Source organism: Dreissena polymorpha, chromosome 1, assembly GCF_020536995.1.
Source record: "Dreissena polymorpha isolate Duluth1 chromosome 1, UMN_Dpol_1.0, whole genome shotgun sequence".
In the NCBI taxonomy this organism is placed as follows: Eukaryota; Metazoa; Mollusca; class Bivalvia; order Myida; family Dreissenidae; genus Dreissena; species Dreissena polymorpha.
Genome location: NC_068355.1, coordinates 5,953,287 through 5,974,744, shown reverse-complemented (window position 1 = coordinate 5,974,744; position 21,458 = coordinate 5,953,287). Strand labels below are relative to the sequence as shown.

At 38.3% G+C, this 21,458-nt stretch overlaps 1 protein-coding gene across 1 annotated transcript in view; it reads right to left on the bottom strand.

Moving 5' to 3' along the window:
- Positions 1-2,481: 2,481 nt before the first annotated feature.
- The window catches only part of LOC127869329 (dynein beta chain, ciliary-like), a 44,527-nt gene continuing 25,550 nt past the window's right edge, over positions 2,482-21,458 (bottom strand). Inside the window, exons 31-54 of the mRNA XM_052411826.1 lie at positions 19,262-19,456; positions 18,659-18,869; positions 18,118-18,245; positions 17,433-17,581; positions 16,981-17,263; positions 16,529-16,702; positions 15,566-16,279; positions 14,618-14,779; positions 13,585-14,208; positions 13,141-13,302; positions 12,707-12,940; positions 11,813-12,073; positions 11,506-11,652; positions 9,922-11,382; positions 9,398-9,568; positions 8,701-8,823; positions 7,791-7,984; positions 7,335-7,611; positions 6,839-7,066; positions 6,129-6,320; positions 5,539-5,658; positions 4,919-5,161; positions 4,021-4,209; positions 2,482-3,645 (exon numbers count right to left, since the gene is read on the bottom strand). Of these exons, the coding sequence (XP_052267786.1) occupies positions 3,028-3,645; positions 4,021-4,209; positions 4,919-5,161; positions 5,539-5,658; positions 6,129-6,320; positions 6,839-7,066; positions 7,335-7,611; positions 7,791-7,984; positions 8,701-8,823; positions 9,398-9,568; positions 9,922-11,382; positions 11,506-11,652; positions 11,813-12,073; positions 12,707-12,940; positions 13,141-13,302; positions 13,585-14,208; positions 14,618-14,779; positions 15,566-16,279; positions 16,529-16,702; positions 16,981-17,263; positions 17,433-17,581; positions 18,118-18,245; positions 18,659-18,869; positions 19,262-19,456 (7,260 nt within the window). The 3' untranslated portion in view covers positions 2,482-3,027. The remainder of the gene's footprint in view (positions 3,646-4,020; positions 4,210-4,918; positions 5,162-5,538; positions 5,659-6,128; positions 6,321-6,838; positions 7,067-7,334; positions 7,612-7,790; positions 7,985-8,700; positions 8,824-9,397; positions 9,569-9,921; positions 11,383-11,505; positions 11,653-11,812; positions 12,074-12,706; positions 12,941-13,140; positions 13,303-13,584; positions 14,209-14,617; positions 14,780-15,565; positions 16,280-16,528; positions 16,703-16,980; positions 17,264-17,432; positions 17,582-18,117; positions 18,246-18,658; positions 18,870-19,261; positions 19,457-21,458) is intronic.

Genomic DNA, 21,458 nt, shown 5'->3' with positions numbered 1-21,458 from the left:
ATCATCACCATCACCACCACCACCACCACCAAAAACGCCAGTCGCAATAGCAATTGCAGTAGCATCAAATGTTAAGTAGATTAATAAAAAATGAGAATGTTGAAAGTTGTATTTATGTATACTCGAATAGAAGGGTGGGTCTTTTAAATAACAAAGATGTTGCATAGTGATAGCTAATATAACGTGCAAAAATCTATAATAATGATCAACACATAGGACCATGAAGTTACTTAGCGCTGTCACGTTTCTATTCAGTTATTTTCGTAATTATCATTAGATTTGTTTTCTTGAACGACCCATTCGTCTAAAAAATGGAAGCATGAAAGTTACATGCGAGAGGTGTTTGGGTTATACCGAAACATGTCAAAAATCTCTTCAACAGGTCTCGATGTTGTGCGCGTACAGATCAAACACTTCTTCGGAAACAAACGTGAGTTGACGACCTGTTACAGGGGTTGTTTAACTTGTGAAGCGGTGAGAAAAACTTGTCAGACTACAAATCGTGGCGATGTTCTGTGTTTTGTTTATCACAATGAAAACGATAACACACAACGTCTGTTTTGGAGTGTTTATTTCGAGGCGAATATTTGTGAAAATATGCTCGTAACACACTGCAAAAAATGAAAACGTATGAAAACGCTTGAGAAAAAAGTAAACTTCACCTAATATTATTCGTTGCATTGTAATCGTATATGAACTCGTTAAAGATGTGAATAAAAAGGTCGCGAGAAGAGAGTGGATTTGTTGATCGCCTAGGTCGCGGATTCGATCCCAAATAGTTAGGATCATCTCAATAGAACTGGTTCTTTAACGAAACGGTCATACGTACCTCAGATCAGTTAAACTAAATTATTTTATGAGCTAATCGATCCGTGGTACCTATTGTCTGCCCAAGACATATGGTCTTGGTCTATTATACGAGAAGCGAATTGAGTGATGTTGTATTAAGACCTGAATTCGCAGGAACAATATTAATCTATTTAACATGTATGTCAAATAAGTCGATTTCTAGAAATGCTACCCAAGGTAAACGTTTTTAACTCCACCGGCCAGAGGCCAGCGGGGCTTATGTCATGGTCCTGTGTCCGTCGTGCGTGCGTCCGTGCGTGCGTTAAATTTTTCTTTAAACATCTTCTTCTCCAAAACTACAAGTCCAATTCTGATAAAACTTCTCACAAATGTTTCTGGGATGAACCTCTTTCAAATTTGACCCCGCCCCGGGTGTCAATAAATTGAGCATATGCTCAAATAAAGCCTATTTTGTGCAAACTTTAAAAATCTTCTTCCCCATAACCATTGGGCCTAGTGCTACCACATTTGGTATGTAGTGACATTTAATAGTTCTCTACTTTGTTTGTTCAAATTATGCCCCTGGGGTCAAATTTGACCCTGCCTCGGGGGTCACAAAAATGAACATATGCTTATATAAAGCCTATTTTGTGCAAACTTTAAACATCTTGTTGTCCATAACCGTATGGAATAGGGCTACCAAATTTGGTATGTAGTGACATCTAATAGTCCTCTACCAAGTTTGTTCAAATTAAGCCCCTGGGATCAAATTTGACCGTTCCCCAGGGGTCACTAAATTAACATATGCTTAATTGGGCGTATTTTGTGCAAACTTTAAATATATTCTTGTCAATAACCATTGGGCCTATTTGTACAAAATTTGGTATGTATTAAAATCTTTAAGTTCTCTAACAAGTTTTTTCAAATTATGTCCCTGGGGTCAAATATGTCCCTTCCACGGGGGTCACAAAAATGAACATAATTATGCTTAATTAAGGCCTATTTTGTGCAAACTTTAAAAATCTTCTTGTTCATAATTATAATAGAGCCCAGGGCTACTAAATTTTGTATGTTGTGACATCTAATAGTCCTCTACCAAATTTGTTAAAATTATTCCCCTTGACTCTTTGACCCTGGCCCGGGGGTCAAAAACTGAACATATGCTTATATAAAGCCTAATTTGTGCAAACTTTAGAAATCTTCCTGTCCATAACCATTGGGCATAGGGCTACCTAATTTGGTATGTAGCGACATCTTATAGTTCTCTACCAAGTTTGTTCAAATTATGCCCCTGGGGCCAAATTTATCCCTTGAAGGCTCCCATAAAAAAAGTTGTTCAAGAAAATTTGATTCGTCAAAAAACATGACCACAGGAAGTCGTTGAATTTTGCATGTTTATGCGTTTTTGCTATTTATTCATTATGGAATGAATAAACTATTTTCTTCTCAATTTAAAAATCTATCAAAATACACTTGGAATTACTTTATAAAAAACAGTGGAGCGATACATGGCCAGCATGGCCCTCTTGTTTTAATTCTTTAAAATAGATTTCGTTTGTATTAGTAGCGAAACAAGTATTCAAATAATGTCGACCACAGTCCCACTAGCAGTGCATTTCTTTGCGATTTTTTAGGATTCGTAATCATTGGTAGAAAAAAGTGATGTGTTGGGTATAAATACTAGAACAAATCTTAGTTATTTAAAATAATGTATTTGATAATAAGCAACACGGAACATGGACATAAATATAAATATCAGTATTATTTACATTGGACGGAATACTGATTTTGTTTCATGCAAAAGCATGCGAAATACGGGAATTTATATTTAAACAAATTATTAATTTTAACATCTAACACAATACATAATAAAGCGGTTTTAATAGCAATACAATATCTCAACAAGCATAAATTAATAATTAAGCGCAACAAATCACAAAAACTGCAACAATAAGCACTCGTCAAGAAGGTACATAACGTCCATAGCATATTGCATACTCAGTAGTCGATAGATCAAGATTAATGGATGTCTATGTTTTTTCATATATTGTACAATAGTTTTTATCACTTAATTTTAACAAACGTCAAACCAAAGGTGTTAATATAAAGGAGATATTTTTATTAGTATATAGTCAATACAAACACAACTCCTAGTTCATATAAGCACACACAAATGTGCGCAGTTTTGAGCACATCTCACATAATGATCGTCTCAAGCCCACTCCAGCCTATTCCTATTTACGCCTGCAGAAGCAGAGCCACTCCTCCCAGGACCCACTTGCTCGCCTTCTCCTTAGACTTCAGGTTGAACGTCCAGACGTACGTTGGGCCGCGGGTCTTGGTCTTGTAGACGGGACACTCGTAGATGCTACGGAGATCCTGTCTGTCCACAGGAATGGCCTTGAGGAAGATGACCGGCATGGCAGGCGCCAGTTCCTTCAGCCTAGCCTCAGTGATCATGCCCGTCTGCATGTCCCAGCGGGCTCCCTCCATGAAGAGTCCGTGAACGTACGCGCCCTCTCGCGGTGGTCCCGCCATATCCTCACGCGCCTTCTTCGTGACATCACACTGCAGACACATGCGATCCAGCGGCCACTCGTTCTTTCTGGCCATCTGCTGCATAATGGCGGTAAGGAAGGACTGTGGGTTGAAGAACCCACCAAGCCAGACAGCGGCTGGAAGCTGGAAGTCTGAGGTCCAGGTTTCCAGCTCCTTGACACGCTGAAGCAGGTCAGCGTACCATAGGCTGAGACCCATCAGTGAGGGGTAGGCCTTTGCCTGCCATGAGGTGGGCACGGTGTCCAGGAAAAGGGAGTTACCCAGCTCCTCCATGGCTCCCGTGATGGTCAACTCGCCCTGAAAATAAACAGCACCAAAACTTTATTGATTACTGCCTTGTTTAGCAAGCCCTCGGATCTTTCTACCAGTTTTTTTTTAACCTGCTTAAAAATAATGGTTGGTGATTGTCTGATTCACATATTTATTTTGATTATGATGTCTTTTAAAATGCTTTATCAGAACTCTTTTGAGTTAAATCTGGTACGTGTTTAAAAAATTAAGCCCACTTTTTAAGCTTGTCCTATGTCCGCATAAGTAATAATGCTTGGTCAATATATTTTACAAATTTACTAAAGGTAAATAAGCTACCGGTATTCGTTCATAGTGGTATCAGCAACACAATTTTTGCAGGAAGCTTATGCTTTCTATCGAATGTCAACAGCCAGAACATACCTTAAGACCGAGGTCAAGTTCCTTGAGTGAGCGGCGTATCTGTGAGATGAGGCCGTTCATCCTCTCGCACTCCTGGAAGGCGACCACAACGTATGGTGTGCGCTCCTCGGGCGGCACCTTGGCCATGATTTCCACCATATTGAACTCCTCTGGAAGCTTCTCCATGATCTCATCCAGGATGGCCTTGATCTGGAGGAGACAGAGTGTAGGGGATTAGGGGCTGGTGTTTTAGTGATTAGTATGGCTGGTGGGACACTTCATGATATTATTGGGCGATTGCGATTAAGATGGTCAGAGCAGTCACTCTACAAGCTATTATATATATAATAAAAATCGGAATGTTCTCTACAATAAATAGATTTTGTAAGGCAATCAAAATGCCTCTTAAGCTTCCCATGCTCATATTCAGATGAGGTATATAGTTCTGTAATTACACAAAAAGTAATAATGAATACCTATATCTTTCCAAGTGCGAAAGAACCTCGGTTTTTTTGTTAATACTTTGTAGGTGAATATGTTATTAAAGTGTCCTGGGGAAGTATTCGCAAAGCTCCTTATGGAACAAACAGAATTTTTTAAATCTTTGGCTATTTTGTGTTTAGGTTATTTAACATTAAAATCATCGAAACACGTTACTATGTCTGAGTGATGATAAGAATGATCTGCTGATGCAATTGCAGTTTTGATTTGTTTATATTCAAATAACTATTACTTTATCAATTCGTAAGCAGAAACATTTAAACAGTTTTTAGGAAAAAATGATCTGAAATGTTCCCAACTTAAGTTTGTATTAGCTTGCTTTGTGAAAACCAGCCTTAAGACACAAAGGCCACTGCATTAAAAACAATTCCAAACCCTTCACATACATGCAAACATAACTTTTCATAAACCCTATTACCTTCTCTTCCCTGGTGGCTCCCCCAGCTGCGGCAGCCCCAGAGTCACGTGGCTGCATCTCAAACACGATACGGAACAGGTTCTCAGAAGTGTTGGTCAGGAACTCAATCTCGGCGTTCGGGTGTAGACCGTACAGGTAGGGTGTCTCTGGTGGCAGGCATTCGTCAATGTAGTTGTGGTAACCTTTGAAGTCAGTGTTGGACGGTAGGGGGAAGCCTGGGGCTAGGTAAAGCTCTCCCTCCAGCTGTAAGAAAGAAGCCATGTATAATGCCGTTTTTTACCTTGAGGATCATATTGGTATAAATGGGTGAATTATTGTCTGTATGGTTATTGCATTCAACGCCCTGTGTGACCAATAACTTGGAGATAATAAAAACTTCTTAATTTTCATACATTTTATTGGTGTGCTATTACGTTTTTAATTATTATTACAAAAGGGGTCTATTTATATCAAATTTAACTTATACACATATATAACAGTTAATAGATCTTAAGTGTGAAGAAACCACCATAATTAAATGCAACAATGCCTTTCATGTCTGCATCAAGACCTACTAGCAACTTGGTGTTCATCATCCATGAACAAAATACCCTCACATAACACAGCCACAGGAGACTTACCATGTCTGAGTGCATGTAGACCTGTAGGTAGGTACGACACAGGTTCCTGTCCCAGTCATCCGTGATGTGGCCACCGTACATGATCTCCCCAAACAGGTAGCGCAGATCCTCCCAGGGCACCTGCAGATACATGGGAAATCATGGTTATAGTAACACAACCTTCGATAGGTCAGATAAGAAACAAATAAACGAGGTGTATTTGATACAATTAACATAGGAAGTGTTCCACTCACTTGAAATTCCTGCTAAGCAGTTAATATCATGACCGTCTTTAATGCATATAAAGATAATTCCAATCTGACCATATTTGTGTCTTAACAGATAGGGACTGTGCTGTGTTAAAAGCAGGTTTCATGCATGTGCCTGAAGTGTCGTCCCAGATTAGCCTGTGCAGATTAGCCTGTGCAGTCCGCACTATGATCCATTTTCAGACACTTTTTGCCTAAACTGCGGACTGCACAGGCTAATCTGGGACTACATTTTATGCACAAGCATTAAACCCCCTTTTCACAGAGCACGGACCATATCATGTACTTAAACCAACTGACTTGACAGAGGATATTCAGAGTGTGATAAAAGGAGTAACTTGCCTTTGGGTTGGCTTCCAGGTAGTTGTAGAGCACATTGACAGAGATGGTGAGGTCTCCAGTGTTGAATGGGTACACTCTGTTCCAGCCCTGGGCACCAAACTTCCTACGCTCGCATACGACCGCGTGGAAATAGCACAATGAGAACAAGATGGATTTGAATTCTGTCTCTCTGGCGCACATCTCCATGGTTTCCTGCAAAGATGTTCAGATAAGGACTTCTAAGTATTATTGCAAATATAAAAATATACATGCCAGTCATAATCCTACCATAGCATAGCAACACTACATTAAAGGTAAACTGTGCATGTATACATGTAAGGCCTTTAGAAAAGACAATACAGGACAACATTTTACATGCACTTGTATCAAGAAAGAATTACAGTTCTGTAACATTTTTTTTTATGAATAACATTAAATCTAACTATCCAAACTGATGGTAAAAGCATGATTAAAGAAATGTTCAGAAATGTATCTTTAACAATAAGGTCAGATTTCTCAAAAATTTCTTCAGCCTTTTTGAGAATACATGGCTTAAGATACGTCTTTCAAGTTCATGGTTTTGTTCTTAATTGAATTGATATGGTTCATTTCACATTTAATTTTCATCTGCTGCTTGACATAGTTTTACAATGAATGTTTTGTGCACTTTATTTCAATAATAAAAGTGAGCTGAAGCTAATCCATTCAAAACAATTTAATGTATTGATTACCTGTGAGAAATTATCTAGGGCCTTGTGGAGGTTGGCCATCATACCAGACGGCGGCTCGTTGGTGATCTTGATGGAGGCCTGCAGAATGCCCTGTGGGATGATGTGGGAGTCTGCTGAGGCCGCAGGCTCTGCGCTGATGAACAGGCGGTAGTTGGGGTTGCTACCCACCGAGTATTGCTCCACCAGCTTCTCAAGCTTAGGCAGCCATTTTGCCACCAAGTGAACATTCTGAAATGCAGCATGGATATCATGAGAAACAAGCAATATTACAAATGTAATGGAGGAGGGTTACCACTCTAGATTCAATTTAATGGAATTGTTTTATCAAAAGACGAAAGAACATTTGAAAACAATATTAATAGAGCTCATGTTAGAAATTTTAATTGATACACAGGTACCTTCACATGAAATAACAAGATTAAGGGAACAAAAAGTGGATTAATATATTTTTCTCATGGTAGACTTAATAAAAAATATAACTATAAAGATTAAGTACCTGCAGAACAACCCAGTGTCCCTCCTTTGCACCGAGCTCCATCTTTTGCTCGGCCACAATCTCCTGACCTTGACCCAGTGACACATTGTGGAAGTTTCCGTTGTCAGCCTTGAAGCCCATTTTGTTGCCAAGTTTCTCCACGTCCTTCAGTGGGTCCACACCAGGAGACAGGATGAAGAAGATGGGGGTAGCAATACCAGACTCCTCAAACGACTTGGAAAACTCAGTTGCACGACCCTCTACATACTTGGTTCCCATTTTCTCCTCAATGAAGAGTCTGTTCAATATACAACATATATAAATGCAACTGTATTTGGATTACTAGCATACATTTTTTATGATTTTGAACTACTACAAAAAAAACTTTTTGCAACATACTTAAACAGCAACGAGGGAATTTGTTTAATTGTCCTGTCATTCAAAACAGCCTAAATATTAGCTCAAAGGACCACCCACCTAAGAGCGTATGTCATTCTGTCTGGACGCAGAGCCCTCATCATGCACAGTTTTTGCAGGGACGTCTTGTTCTTCCATTCCTGTGGGAACTTTTCCTTCTCAGGGCACTCACTTTCAACAAATTTCTTCCAGCGTTTTGCCGAGCCTTCTATGTCCCTATCAAGGTTACGGAAGTCCTCGAAGTTGGCCAGAGCCTGTGAAGAAACTCACCATGTTTAATCTACTTTAAACAAGATGTGTTTGTGAATCACTATGTCTCCATATATTTGACCTTTGACATTGAAGGAATGACCTTGACCTTTCACCACTCAAAATGTGCAGCTCCATGAGATACACATGCATGCCAAATATCAAGTTGATATCTTCAATATTGCAAGTGTACATTAAATGAGCGATTTTGACCCATATATTTGACCTTTGACCTTGAAGGATGACCTTGACCTTTCACCACTCATAATGTGCAGTTCCATGAGATACACATGCATGCCAAATATGAAGTTGCTATCTTCAATATTGCAAAAATTATGGCAAATGTTAAAGTTGGCGCAAACAAACAAAGCAACAAACCAACAGACAGGGCAAAAACAATATGTCCCCCACTATAGTGGTAGGTGACATAAAAAAAAATACCATTCTTCTGTATTTAAAATAGGCCTTGCCTGTGGAATATTCAATTAACATTAGCATTTCATAGTCCAATATTTAAAATATAAAACAAAACATGAATTTGAATCAATTTTCTTGTACTTTACAAAGAATTAATTGGCTTCATTTATACTAAATTCAAACAAACTAAATAGCAAACTCCAATTTCATCTAAAACGCTTTTACAATATTTGACATAGCTTTGTTTATCCTGATTCAACAGCTCCAAAGCCTCAGGTAAGACAAATTGAAAGACAGCCCTTACCTTTATTCCACCCCAGCTGTTGTTGCTGAGGAAGTCCACAGGTGTTGTTAAGTTGGGGACAGCAGGGAATCGGAGGAGGAAGTCCAGCTCAATGGGGTTCAGTTCCTTTGCTATCAGGAGGATCTACAAGATTACGATATTTAACAGCCTTAATCTTATTAAAAATCTTTATCTAGCTGGTTTACAATTTAAATCTTTGTATGAAATACTTTAACGTGTGTGTTAATTTGTCAATAAGCATGTGGTTGAAGAGAAATTGTTTTAAACCTACTGCCCCATAGAAAATTTATTTGAAATATTTGTTAACAGGATACATTGGCCCGATAATGATGAATATACCCCGAAATATGGTAATGTAACAAAACTATCATTTATTTCGAGCAATTAGACAATAATATTTTACTTTATTTTAGTAAAAACCTATTTATCAAAAAAACTTATATACAATTTATTTCATGCAATAATGTCTGCAAACCATAATGTTGGGGTAAGTTTTAATAAGGTTGTTACGCGTTCACAATATGTTAAACTGGACCTGTTAAACATGTGCAGCATTGGAATGTTTCAAGCTTCCATGGGATATACATCACAATCAGTATATAAAGAACAAAATTGTACGCATCTCTTGCCGTCTTGTTTTTTTATTAAAAAATTAAATACTTATTTTATAACTGTGCTTTAAATGAATAGTGATTACCTGAAAGCACATCTGTGTTGTGAAGATGAGCTTGTCCTTCTCAAAGAGACCTCTGGCTGTGTAGGTGTACACAAAGAACGTGATGCAGTCAATCAGATTGATTACACGCTGCTTCACGTCTTCTGCAGGCTCAGAGCGATCAATAGCCTTCTCAAATACTACACTGAATGCCTAGAATATAATCATTGCAAAATGTGAATTATGTACATCTTGAAATTAAAAATGTATTGCAGAAAAATATATTTGACAATGCAACAATTAAAATTCTAAGACAAATGCATATTTATTGATAAACATCATGCAACAATGGGTCTAATACCATACGCTGCAACTGCACAGTCTGGTAAGGAGCTAACCTTTTTGCTAAAAAGCCATACAGTTTTGTGGTCAATAAGTGGACAGTATAGCTCCAGAAACAGACAAAGTTCATGCGTAGGCTGTGCTGGTGACATATTATTGGATAAGACCCATTTTTGTATGATGCAGCTTAATTTATTTAATGTTCTCAATAGAAGCCCTCATACCTTGAGTGAGAATTGGTACATGGGGTTGATCTTGTTCAAGTCATTGAGTATGAAGTACAGCAGAGATGCACGGGCCGCTGCTGATCTGTAGTGCTCACGAGCCTGGTTGATCTCCACCTCTGTCTTCTTGGCCTCTTCTGCCTTCACCTCAATCTCGGCCGCTGTTCTCTTCGTGATCTCAAGGTTCTCCACTAGGGCATAGTCTCCCAAGAAGTTTCCTTCGGCTGCTGAGAGGCGAGCCAACAGATTGTCTTCCAGTTCTTTCAGGGTAATCTTGAACTGGTTCTGCTGCCTGGTCAGATCAGATTTCAGTTTCTCCAGATCTGGTCTCTCCTTGCTGACCACATCAGCCAGAAGCTGATCTTCTAGACCGTCCCTTGTGACCGTGAAATTGATCAGCGTGGTTTGGGCCTGCATCTCAGGCTTGTAGTGAGGATTGGCCAGTTTTGTGTGCAGGATTAAACGGAAGTCAGGGTGGTATTCCACCTCCTTATCACCCATTTTGATGGCACGACCCTTCTTGATGGTGTTTCTGCCAATGAGTGGGTCAAGGACTGGGTCAATGGACTCCTGCATGTTTTCAATCAGCACCACATCACCCGATGATACGGCTCGCTCAATTGCATCCAAATAGCCCTTCTTGTCTAAGCTAATAACCTTTAAGTCCTCACCATATCGTGTTTTGATCCATTTTGAACCCTGCAGTTGAGGGTCAATCATCAATGGCCAGCGCTCACAGTTGGTAAGGATTGTTGCATTTTCTGTGGACATTCTGTCACTGGGTAAACCCTCATTGTTCCAGGATGCAACTGTTGCATCATCTGTCAAGAGAGACAATGGATCAAGGCCTGGGGAGACTGGAATTGGGTTCTTCAGTGTCTTCAAAAATGGGGTCCAGCAGTCATCCTGCAGATGGAGGCGGTACTGTTTAGTGAAGCAACCCACGTACGAAGCAAAGGCTGTGATCATAAGCACATCTCCTGGGAGAGTCTTTTCTTGTATCTTAAAGTTCTTCACAGCATCAGCCCAACGGACATTTTCAGAAGCCAAGCCTCCCACCAAGCGGTTGGCCAACTCAATTGTTTTTGCTGTAGTCTCAGCTTCATGCTGGCAACGAAGTTTCTCATTGGTGGCTTTCTCAAACTCAGCAGTGAGTGTTGCCAAGTCTGACTCTAGTTGAGCGATCTTATTGGTGATGATTCTCAACTTCTCTCTGGCAGCACTCAGCTCTGCATTAGCCTGATTGAGAGCAAGTCTCTTTGGCTCGACTTCACAGAACACTGTGTAGTACATCATGATATTGATGACCCAGGAGCATAAACCAGCAGCGGCTAATGACTTGCTACGGATGAACTCAGGGTCAAATTCAGGGTCGCTAAGGTATGGCTGTACTGCCTTCTGACAGTTCTCATGGATGTTATCCTTGTCATAGTTGATCAAACCATCTAAGAAGGCATCAACCTATACAAAAACATAACATACTGGTTTTAAACTTCTATATCATTGATTGATTATTGGAAAGGATAAAAGAATTAATGGCATTGTATTTCCAAACAAGAAAACACACATACAACTTGCACAAACCTTTGACATGATTGTGCTCTTGGCTGCCTTCCAACTCTTGTCTTTTGGAACTTTGCCACCTGGTGCCAACAGGCACATGACAGCTGCTGTGACGTTAATGACAGCTGGAGGTGGGGAACCGAAGGACTTCAACTCAGTCAAATTGCCCTAGGTTATAAAAATTAGAAGTATTTTCAACTATGGAATCAAAAGAATGTCTTGATGATCAGTCATATGGAACACCATCACTCCCAATCCAAACTTCACTTGAAGGAGTGTAATAACTTGACACAAAAATACAATGGAATTTGCATTTGTCAAAACCAACCTTGTTTAGAGTGTTCAAGGCCTCCTTAGCAGCAAGAAGGGCAGGTTCTGCTTTTGCAAGATCATCACTACAATCCTTAGCCTTCTTTGAGACCTCTTCATTGATCTTAGACACTTTCTTCTCCTCTTCATCGGCAATAGCCTTTTCTTTGGACACTTTCTCAGTTTCAGCTCCAACAACAGCAATAAGTTTGTTTGCATCCTCATTCTTCTGAGCCAACTCTACTTCTTGTGAGGCCAACTTTGCTTTAAGGTCATCCACCTAAGTATAATTAGAAATATGTTGTTATGTTGTTGTAGTTTAGAAAACTCATACTATCAATAAATCATACCTGCTAGCCTGTTCTATTACCATATGCAAAGGTAGTTTTGTGTATTAAAAATATATATTCATTACATGCATTCAAAAGAACACATCATGATTGTAAATAAGTAACAAAAATCAGCTCGCCAGCAAACTTACAATAGCTTTAATAAATTTCTTAAGAATCCACAAAGTATGCACTACTATTTAACTCAGTCATCCACAAAGTATGCACTACTATGTAACTCAGTCATCCACAAGTATGCACTACTATGAAACTCAGTCATCCACAAGTATGCACTACTATTTAACTCAGTCATCCACAAGTATGCCCTACTATTTAACTCAGTAATCCACAAGTATGCACTACTATTTAACTCAGTCATCCACAAAGTATGCACTACTATTCAACTTAGTCATCCACAAGTATGCACTACTATTCAACTCAGTCATCCACAAAGTATACACTACTATTCAACTCAGTCATCCACAAAGTATGCACAACTATTTAACTCAGTCGAGTTTAGGAATTTTCAAACAGACAATAGCTTAAGATATATTATACATCAACATTTACATGTCAGAACCCACCTGAGCAGCAGTGCTTTTCAGTTTCTCGAGACCGTTTTCTAGACGCACAATCTTAGCCTGCAGATCTGAGTTCTTCTTGCCCAGCAGGTTTTGGTAGAGGGTGATCTGCTCCAGGAAGCTCTTGGGAGTGGTGTAGTTGTAGCGTTTCTCATTGGCCAGGTACTGGGCACTTGTCTCGTTCACTGACTTGTGCACGTAAGCCATGAATTGGGAAATGGACTCGCACAGATCAGGCTGAAAATAATTTGATATTCTAGGTATTTATTACTGTTTCAAGTATTGCATATGATTTAAAAAAAGTTTAAATTTATAAGGCAGGAATTTAAAGAAAATAAATATGTAACATTTTTACAAAATAGTTCAAGTAAGTATATTTTAGCATTTAAATTCAATCCTTATATAGAACAAAATATTTTACAAATATGACTTTGTACCTGAAGTTCAGTGCCCTCTGACAGGAAGCGAGCTGATACGGAAATCAATGCATCCTCTGGCCACTCGTGGAACCAATCAATGCTGGTGCAGTTGGTGAGAGCCGGGAACTTGCGGCTACGCACACGCAGGGTCGCTCCAACAGGAGAGAAGCATAGAACAACCTGAAGATCATAATAGAATGTATCAATGTACTTGTAGATAAGTATTCAATATTTTATAAAAAAAAATATGCAATTTGTAAAATAAATACATCACGACAAATTCAAAGCCAACATAACATGACAATTTATTTGATAGAGTTGTCATTTGTAAATAAATTGTTCATGATCCAGAGTTTTCTCAAGTCATACACTTTCAGATAAACATGACAATTTTAAATAAATCTGTATTGATTGTGTTTTTATGTTGTTAAAGCTACTTATATAGAATAAGTGCTTAATTACCTTAAGTGTCCGGCGCACTTTATCAATGAAAAAGCTCCAGCAGTTATCTCTGGAATCTTCCATTCCCATGCCCTTCACTTCGTTCCTCACACCATTGATGATGTTTTCGTACTCATCTTCAGCAAACAAGTCTGGGATTTCACCAGAGGCCAGCAAGTCGTTAATGAGGACAAGGAACTTCTCATCGGCTACCTGGGCGTCAGTCATCAAGAACACCAGCCCCATGTTCTTGAGCCCAGCCTTCTGATACAGCTGGGCCAACTCTGCCCTCAGATCAGCCACAGAGTAACCCTTCTTTAGTTGAATCTGGAACACGTCCAAGCTGCTGATAAACGAGGCCAGGCGGGACAAGCTCTGTTTGCCGCTGCCTCCGACACCAATGAGCAAGGCATTGCCACGAGGTGACTCCAGAATGCGGTTGATTCTGCAGATGTGTCTCATGGCATCTTCGAACAGAACAAGGTTCATTGCAGCATTAAGTTCATTGTAATTGTCCAAGGCTTCCACAAGGATTTTGTTTAGAGTCGCCCAACTGTCCACAGGTAGGTACTTGGCCTCACCAATGCCCTGGGCAAAGTGACAATAGATCACAGGTTCCTTGTACAGGAGGTTTTCATCAACGTCCTGAAATTGACAAGAAAAACCTTAACAAACCTATGAAATTTATACAGACTAAACTGGCCATTGCATTATGTTTGGTTTTTCATCAAACTTTTGATTCACATCATACAATAGGAACTGATTATTAAACGAAAACATATACATCTTATTCAAGACCCTATTTCACTCATTTACTATCCAAATAGTACTGAATCTGAGCACATCTTACAGCTAAACGTTCTTACATATTTTTCAGATCATGTTAGAATCAAAGTAATTATTGCCCAATCATTTTTCAGCCAATTGAAATATCTGTTATTCTGTTGCATGATCAATACCTTCATAGTTAAAATTCCTATGCATTAGAACTCCAAATGATTGTTTATTGGCAGATTAAAAATAATTTCTTAATTAAAAGATTTCAAATATTTACCTCAAACGATTTTTTTATAATTTCCTTCTTCAGTTTGTCATAGGTATCCATGTCAATTTCGTCCACCAGCTTGTCTCTGTACACTCGGTCAGACTCGTGCATCCACAGTCGTACAAGGTCCACTGGTGTCTTCGCGCAGTCAGGCATAGCAAACAACACACCCTAATGAACATATTAAGTAGTCAGTAATTGAGAAATAGAAAGTGTTATCAAATATGCTGTAATGTTTTTATAACAATTTTAAAATAAACAAGACTATTGACAAGCAATATGGTCCCCTTCCGGTGAAACTCCACCATTTTCAGCAAAATGTCTAGTCTTTTTGTTGCCAAAGCAACCAGAATTCTTGATGTAGGAACAAAATGAAATGACGTGCATAATCTCCATATTGCCATCTATAAATGTTTCAAGTTTCATGAAAAAATATGAAGAACTTTTTAAGTTATCGCAGGATCCACCATTTTCAGCAATATTTCTACTCTATTTGTTGCCATAGCAACCGGAATTCTTGACGTAGGAACAAAATGAAATGACATGCATAATCGCCATATTGCCATCTGTCCAAGTTTCAAGTTTCATGAAAAAATATGAAGAACTTTAAAAGTTATCGCAGGATCCAGAAAAGTGTGACAGACTGACTGACTGACTGATTAAAAAAACAGAGTGCAAACAAGGTAGGGGACAATAACAGGTTTTTATTCGATATGTGCATATGGCAAGTGTAAATAAATCATGCCATACTAATGTCTCATTTTCCACAGGTAATTTTCATTATGAGTCAATTGAAGATACATACATCAGAGCAAGTTAAACTATATGTAGTTACTATGTTTCAAATAACAATGGGCATTAATGGGGATACTATGGTATGAGAAACAGAAATGTTAAATTAATGCAACAGTGCAACCACCTATTTTCAATTTCTGAATTACAATGCAAGCAAATTACCTGGAAGATGTTGGAGAGATCTCGAAGGTTGAAGACGTAATGGAACTTGATAGCAGTGGGCAAGAAGGTGGAGGAGATCTTGTTGTGAAGGTTCAGTGCTCCATTAATCAGAGTGGTGGCATACTTCTGCACATTTCCAGCAAAGCTGTTGAGGGCCAAGTGCTGGAAAAGGATGCTGGTGTAGATTGTTATCAAGGCCTCCTGGTTGGGGAAGTTCACTGAGAACACGGCAAAGTGCCTCTGGAGGCGGGAGTCAATGGTGAAGCTACCGGCTGTGGGGTTCATGCAGGCCACATACTGTGTGTTGTGGATGTCCTTTAGTGTTAGCTTACTCCTATCATACCAGTGCTGGTGGTCGATGTGCTGCCTCATGAACGTGTGGGGCTGCACCGTGAAGTACTTGTCTACCTCAGGCATGTTCAGATCGTCCACAAAGTAGATCAGGCGTCGGGTGCCAGGTGGACCAAAGTTGCGACCAGCCTTCTTTTCCAGCGGTTTCTCCAGAATGCCCTGCAACATCTGAGATGTTGTGTAGAAGTTGAACGGGACATTTGCAATCATGAAGTCTTCAGATAAGCTCTTCAGCTTGTCATTCATCAAGACTGTCTTTCCTGTTCCGGCGTTGCCGACCAGCATCACGGGGTGTCTCTTCTCAATGAACATGTCCAGGAACCATTTGACACGCGTGGTTTCTGAGGTGTGCACCAAAGCAGCCTGCAAGCAAAAATATCGAGCAGGTCAATTAAGTTTTTAGTCATTCAATAGAGTTGAATGTTTTTTTATTAATTAATTTATTACCAGTATTTTCATGAATATATTTTTCACACAACTAAATATATAAATAATATCCTTAGAATACTAAACAAATGTTTAATGTGAAGAAATCTCTAAGCAAATTGGACAAGAAATATGAACAAACAGATAAAAAGGACATTTAGTTGAAAAAGTGCAATAAAAGGGTACCTGCAATGGAAGATCAGGGTCGAGCTCAAATTTTTTCACCATTCTGGTCCAGGGCTCAAACTTTTTGGTCTCGTTGTCTATGTAGTAGTCAAAAATGGTGCCCTGGGCTGGGAATTTGACCACCTTGAATTCGGTTGTCCACCATTTTGTGAACTCCACACGATAGTCAACCAGCTGTAATAAAAATGTTCACAAGATGTATAGATTTTAAAGGATAAAATGATTGTGCTAAAATATATCAAGTGATTCATTCTAAATTTTACACACTTCTGGTATAATTCTGTAAACAAATTATAGAAAGGCACATAGTAGTTTGTTTTAGAACTGTAGACAAACACACTTTATGTCAAGTAATGAAAGATAATTCATGAGTGACAATTTTATCACCACTCTTAACAGCAGCAGGTAGAATAGTTTCATGCTCAGCTCTCAATATCAAGCCCTGGATGTACCTGATCCTGGAAGGTACAGCTGCCAAAGGCCCAGACTGCAGCAAACACGAAGTAGAGTTCATACAACTCCTTGGGACAGTCGGGTGGAGTGTTCTCTGGGGTGAGCAGACACTCCAGTAGGTGACACAACATCTGAACGTGGCTAATCTCCACTATGGGTGTGATCTTCTTGAAGCGATTCTTCATGATGTCCAGGCACATGGGCACATACTTCTCAAAGAGGATCTGCAGGTTGGCTTTCTCTGACTGCACCTCACGAGTGTCGATCCAGCTCGACACAAACCTGACAAAGTATGACATAATGTGTGAGAAAATATCGCAAGACAGCTAATATTCAAACATGTAATACAATCCTGTGGAATAAGTATTATGAATAAGTCATAAAAAAAACTACAGCAATTAATTTGTGTGCATTTATTCATAAACCTTTTACAGTAGGTTGGCTAACTTACGGGTTCCATCCAAGGTCAGTAGAGTTGATGAAGAGGATACCGGCGCGGGAGACTGTGGCGGGGGTGGCAGTCCTCAGGTGGGAGATCTCAAACAGCAGTCTCATGGTTGGGGTCAGTGGGATCCTCTCGTTACTGGCCAGTGTCAGCACCTGAACATTTCATATATCAATGCTTGGTATTCGTCTGAGTGTAAATTAGCTGTATTAAACAACATTTTATATTTAACAATTAATTGTACATGTTTTGAAAGGGTTGAAAGTGGCAAAAGCATAATAAACTTGCACAGGTAAAGTTTAAACCAAGCTTTTACAATTTAATATTTGTGGGCTATACAATTTTTTTGCTCTAATGTTATGATGTAATATTCAGGCTCGCTTGACCAAATTTCCTAGATCGTTGACTTGGTTATCTAATAAGGAAACAAACAAAAAAACTCTTTTCAGGATGAAGCTAGACTTTTAAATATGTAGCTACTTGTGTTCAACAAACATTTCTATCTCATTATAATTTATATGAACTTTGCCCTGCAGAATTTGGTCGTATACCATATGTGGCCAGCATAGCTCCAAGCTGGTTTGGTGCTAGGCTGGCAGTTCATGGCACAAGACCCATATTTGTATGACGCAGCTCATATAAATACAACCCGTCTGTTAATCTTGAGCAGTGTAAGATTGCTCTGATTTACCTTATTGTCATCCATGACAGTGTTGAGAGACTCAATCCACATGGGGTCAATGTCACCGTCCAGGACAATCCACTTGGGGCCATCTGTGGTCAGGTTGGCCAGATCTCTCATGATCACAGAGAACAAACCTGCAGGATTGACCATGTATACGTCATGTTACCAGCTCTCAATGATGAAATCAATCTTCATGTAATTATGAACTTGGATGACGCTATAAGGTTATTTACAATATGATATACCTTTTTCAAATTACTTATTAAAATGTAATTCTTAATCCTATAGAGGAACCTGAACAAATAATTAACACAAATCAAAGTTGAATAATATATAGATTAATTCTGCAGGGGAAAAAAAACTAGAAATATTACTTTATTAAAACTTGACAAGCCACACTAACCAAATTTGATCTTTTTGCAGAGTACAATATTTTCTGACATTGTTTTCACTTAATCTTAAATTAACCAAATAATACAAATATAGTTAAATATCTCGTTAGATAGTGTTCAACAATCCCATAATTAGATTTTCATTTCTGTCATACCGTCTTTCCACTCTCGAGTGGCTGGATTGATGATACCAAACAGCTCATTGTTTGTGACGGCCTTGGGGTCAAGGTCAATGGCCTGGGGTTTGCGCCCCTGATTTTTGTAAGTGCGGTTGAGGGTGTTCCAAACCTTACTCTTGCCGGCACCAGCAGCACCCAGCAAGAACACTGAGTGACGGACATCAAACAACTCTTGCAGTTGAACCACCTACAATGTATTATAGTGTGCTACAAGTACTTTATTGTTTACTGTTTCTGAAAGGATAATTTCAAAGCAATTCTGTAAGCATTTTGTTAAAAATGATGAAAATGATTATACATATTAATACTTGATACATTAATACTATTCATAGGAATTCAAGAAACGATACAAAAAAGTACTGATAACATTAGTCCTATACAAAGAAATTTTAGAAATTATGTTACAAAGTTAGAAGATGTTTATAGCTATGAAAATACAAATTATCATCTTGCCTCTAGATTAACACTGATGAGACACATACCTATTTAATACAACAACAAAAAAACCCAGCCCTTAAGCATTGAGACCCATTAAATTTCATTTACTTAATATTAATAATCTCTAAACCAAACAGTTACCTTAAGTATGAAGTTGTCTTCTGGCTGCAACTTCTGATCAAGTGTTGCCTGGCGAATCTGTTTCTCAAAGTCCATGTCACGCTTTCTGGGTACCTCAAGTGCCGGGAACAAATCTCCGATGAGACCCATGATGATTGGAACATCGTCGGTAACGATCTTTGGAAGGTTGAAATCTCTCAAGGCTCGCATAAGCACCTGAAGTAGCAAGACGTTTTGGATATGAGCCGGGCTTTGTGAAATGAAAAGGTTTTTTATGCATGTGCATCAAGTGTTGTCCCTAATCAGGGATGATATTCTGCCTTAACTTGATTTTTGCTAAGAAGAAACTTTCTTTTAACAAATATCATAAAAGCGAAAAATGTTACGCTGACTAGCCTGTGCAGACTGCACAAGCTAATATAGGACGACACTTTGCGCACATGCATTCAACCCCCCTTTTCACAGAGCACGGCCTATATCAAATATGAGCCCTTATTTTATGAGACTCTATTGTAATTACAAGCTTAACTATTTGTATACCAAACATGTGTATTCAAATCATGCTGTATAATTAACTAATAATAGAATACAGCTCCTTCTTTCTGCGAGTTAAATTATCAACATATTGAGCAGATGGCATTTCAACACACTTGTTATTGGCACCCCTTGTGATTTTACATGAAAATCTAATCCGTAATTTGCTGCCTGTTTAGCTTTAAACATTTTATACAAATGTATAATGTGATTGAACCATGGTTTGTGATATAATTCAAATTTAAAGAAACAATTTATATTTAACACTTTTTAATATAACATGCACGGTTACCACCACACTTTTTCATACTTTGAAAACATGGTTATTTTACATGTGTGAAAAAAGAAAAGAAAAATAAATAATGAAAAAACATACTGTGCAAGACAAAACATGTAATCATGCTAAAATAAATATGCTGCATTGCCATTCTGTAACAATATATAACACATTCAGGTAACAATCTACAATTAAAGTACAATATTAATTTTGGTTACAACAGAAACAAGTGACAACCATTCCAGTTAAAAGTATCGGAACTTAATAATATTATCAGATGATGATAATCGAAAATTCATTTTACAAACTTAGAAAAAAAACACAAAAAACAGACAAGCTTAATAAAAAAGGTTTCTATCCAATTTTTGACACTTCAATATGCAATAGTTGCCATACACAAAATCATATATATAGTGAGTGATCATCGCATAATTCACAATAACCAAGAATGATTTGTCTGACATTTTCTTGATGTCTGAACAGTGCCGGATTGTAAGTCCGTTTGGGCATGAGGGGGTCATCGGTTTCAATCAAATTTGACTGAAAAGTAAACAGTACAAGTATACAATGTCCACGAAGCATACAGTGTCCAGCAGCAACACAGACAGTGTATACCTTGGCCTCTGAGGGGCTATAAAATGTTGTCTGAACCTGCGGCAGATGCTCAGGTTCCTCCTCTTGTTCTTTAAGACGTAACAAATCCTTTTTGTTCTACCATTTTTAAGAGAAATATATTAAATATTACAGTAACAACATTAAGCATAATTATACATACAGAACCATTTGATTATTTTATAAATAAGATACTTAAGACAATTTTCTAATATCGTAAAGAAAACTACTCATATTTGGGGAAAAAGTTTCAATAAAGTAATAGAATGAAAATATTTTAGAAATAATATGATACATAGAGGATAACAGGTTTATGCCCAATTGTTATGAAATAGATCAGGTGAGGCTTGAAATTAAGAATGGAGAGGCTTGCAGGGCTCTTGTCTTATTAGCACATGATATTACACAATAAAATATGACCCACCTTCAAACAGTGACTAATAAAAGAACTTCCTGTTGATATGACATAAAAAATGTATTAAGCAGAATTATATTAGGCATATATCAACATAGTGGTATGATGAACAGTAAAAACCTGCATAAATAGTTTGTATTTACATATTTCAAATACTATATTTGTTATCAAGTTAAATACAGATCTCCGAGAATATAAGATGGAAATATATTCTAGACTATCAACAAAACTCTAATATATGCAACTATTATTAGCACTAACAATTGAGCCTTATTCTTGGACCTCGAGGCTTAATGCTTGCGTGTAAAGCCTCAGGAACACCACTTTCCACCTGAACTGGATTTTGTTCAGCTGAGACCTCTGTAATATTCTATAAAAGT